General features: G+C 54.6%; 1 protein-coding gene across 1 annotated transcript, besides 1 other annotated feature; it reads left to right on the forward strand.

The window, feature by feature from the left end:
• Positions 1 to 515: 515 nt before the first annotated feature.
• On the forward strand, positions 516 to 1,967 carry TraAM80_09731 (uncharacterized protein; the record flags this gene model as incomplete). Its single annotated transcript, XM_029386398.1, has 1 exon — positions 516 to 1,967. The coding sequence occupies one exon, from the start codon at positions 516 to 518 to the stop codon at positions 1,965 to 1,967; it is 1,452 nt and encodes a 483-aa protein (XP_029233776.1).
• Positions 1,968 to 2,714: 747 nt separating this feature from the next.
• Positions 2,715 to 2,732: a microsatellite.
• The last annotated feature ends 68 nt before the right edge of the window (positions 2,733 to 2,800 follow it).

The following is a 2,800-nucleotide window of genomic DNA, read 5'->3' on the forward strand; positions in this document are numbered from 1 at the left end:
TGGGACACGTATGAGCTGAAGATTTACAAGCGCCTCGTGGAGCTCCGCGCACCGACGGAGATGGTGAAGAAGATCACGTCCTTCCCCATTGACGCCGGCGTGGACGTTGCCATCACGATCCCACACGACCAGTAATTCGCCCCTGCAGGAGGAGTGGTGGGTCACCCCGCCGTAGCTGCTTCATGCCATCTGTGGGAAGATACTCTTTTTCCCCAGCGTCGTCACGCCAATTATAACCATCATTTTGTTATTGTTGTTTCTTCCATGTTTCCATTTAACTACAAACAGAAACTCTCTCTGTGTCTTGCTCATTTGCAGCTCCCCTGCTTCCCATTGGAGCTGCGACGTCCCCTTGGTTTCTTTGCCGGTGTTTGCTTCTGGCATGAGTTAGCATTGGTGGCTTTTTTTTTTTTTTGGGGGGGGGGTGCTGATGTACGTTTGTGTGGGTATGTGCTGTCCAACGATGCAGTAGCAGGCTTGCACGTAGGAAGTGAAGAGTAGCGAGAGGACGAGCAATGAGTGGCCAGTCAGGAGTGCAGCGTTCGCAATTAGGTCGCCGAGGGGAAGCAGCGAGGGCGGAACTGCGGAAGCAGCTGCCAGTGAGCACCGCCGGAATGGAGTCTACGGAAGCTATCGATGTGGAGGAAACCGCGCCCCGGCATGCCGTGCTGGAGTCTGCACTTGTGAAGAATCTCAAGAAACAAATCACGTGCCTTGAGATGGAGGTTGCTGTGCTGAAGGGTACGTTTAAGAAGGAGGCGGAGTTGACCGGCGCTGCCACAGGCGATACGAGAGCTGCTGAGGCGCCACGAGACGTGGGCTTCGCGCCCGCAGATACGGTGCCCTCCGCCACCCACGCGCGCGTGCACCCTTCCACGTTGTGGGTCGACGGCAGTGAAAAGGAGGCGCTGCGACGGGAGTCCCCCTATAGCGCGAATGCGGAATCGCTTCGAGCCACCGCCCAGCGCCTCCTCCACGATAATGAGGCACTAGAGGTGCGACTGCAGTGCGAGCAGCAGGAGAGGCAAAAATTGTCTATGGAAAACGACAGTTTGCTTTTGGCTCTTCGTGAAAGCTGTAGCAACGCGGAGGAGACCCATAGACGCCTTCGCGAGGCGCTGGGTGCACTCAACACAGAGCAGAAGAAACGCCGAGAAATGGAAGACAAACTGCGAGTCTTTGCAGGATCGCTCCTCGCAGAGGAGGACGCAGAATGCAGAGAGGATGTTTTTAGTGAAAAGGAATACTACCGCGTCCAGACTGATCGGCTGCGGGTTGCCCAGCAGGACAGCCTTGCCCGCATTGAGAAACTGGAGAAACAGCTGAAAACAGAACGGACTCAGGCGGCGGAGGTAGAGTCGCGATTGTGCGCCGCGCTGGAGGAAGTCCGGCGGCTGAGTGGTTTAGCTTCGGAGAAGACCGGTGTGTACGAAAGCTTGGATAAAGGCTGCACGGGAATGTGCGCAATCTTGCAAATGGCTGTGGATGACTGCGACAGACTTCAACATCAACTACGGCAGTGTCAGTCAGATGTGTTCTCGCCTGCCTCATCGGTTTCTATTGATGAAACCTTGCGTGGGCTAGAGCAGATATCCTTCACCTTGAAGAAAGAGGCTGTGGATAAAGTGAGCCATGAGGACGGTGGAAAGGCGTCAAAAGAACTTTCTCTGGGCAGCGCTGATAAAGCAACTGAGGAGGCGGCGTTCCCTCCCCCACCTGCGGCTACTGTGCCGCCCCCACCCGAAGCTACTGTACCGCCCCCACCCGAAGCTACTGTACCGCCCCCACCCGCAGCTACTGTACCGCCCCCACCTGCAGCTACTGTCTCAACGTTGGTGGTCGCTATTGAGCCAGCCAAAGTACAAGAAATCCCTTTGCATAATACAATAGATGATGAGTTGGAGGCCATTGAACGTAGAATCCGAGAGGAAGAAGCATCATTGCTTGCCTACCTCAACATCCGGTAGGCCCATTTATGGAGAAGAGTGACGTTGACGCCCCTATGCTTGACTTTCTTTTCTGCGTGCTGAAGCGCCTGGGGTATGCGGTAAGCCACTTGCTCTTGTAGGCCACCGCTTCATTTTTTCCATAGATGGGGATTTTCGGCAAGCTTCTTACACTTTACGTTGGTGGGTAGATTGAAAGCAACGTTATTCAGAAGCACGCCGCTGAGTTCGGCGGGGCCGAAGGTGTCTACTGGCGTCGGAGCGCTTTTGCGGGAGCAGGTGAAGCCGCATATGGAATGACAGCGATAAAATTTTTGTTTTTTAGTTCGTGGAAACGCTTTTTTGGAGAACGCGCAATGTACTCAACGGGCGGGCGGATGCTGGCGGCGTGCGCGGAGCTGTTTGCCCCAAACACCCGGCGCAACAGCCCAATGAGAAATACCAATTTCGTAAACCGCGCGCCTTGAATCTCCATTATTAGTGACGGTGGCGAGCAGCCTGTTCACTTAACTCTCCTGAGCGTGTCTGGACTATCGCTGGTGTGTCACGAGCAGTGGAAACCACATCTTCTCCCCTGATGAGTGAAATTCTCCAGACTCACGGAACTGGGGATGCAAGAACCTTCCTTTTGACTTGCGGCTTTTTCTTGCGCCTCCCCTTCCAGATGCTGCACCCACTCTTTGGCACCTTCTCTTTTTCCCCCTTCATTTTCCTCCTCCAGCAGACAAATTCCTTTGCTGCTGCTTCTCATACATTTATTCCAAACTAACACACACACACACACACTACGTTTTTCAAGCCATGCGCCGGCCACGCTGCCTTGCACCGTTTCGACCGCGGGGAGTACCCTTGCA

Source organism: Trypanosoma rangeli (genome assembly GCF_003719475.1).
Source record: "Trypanosoma rangeli strain AM80 chromosome Unknown Tra_15.4_contig_00664, whole genome shotgun sequence".
NCBI classification, from domain to species: Eukaryota; Euglenozoa; class Kinetoplastea; order Trypanosomatida; family Trypanosomatidae; genus Trypanosoma; species Trypanosoma rangeli.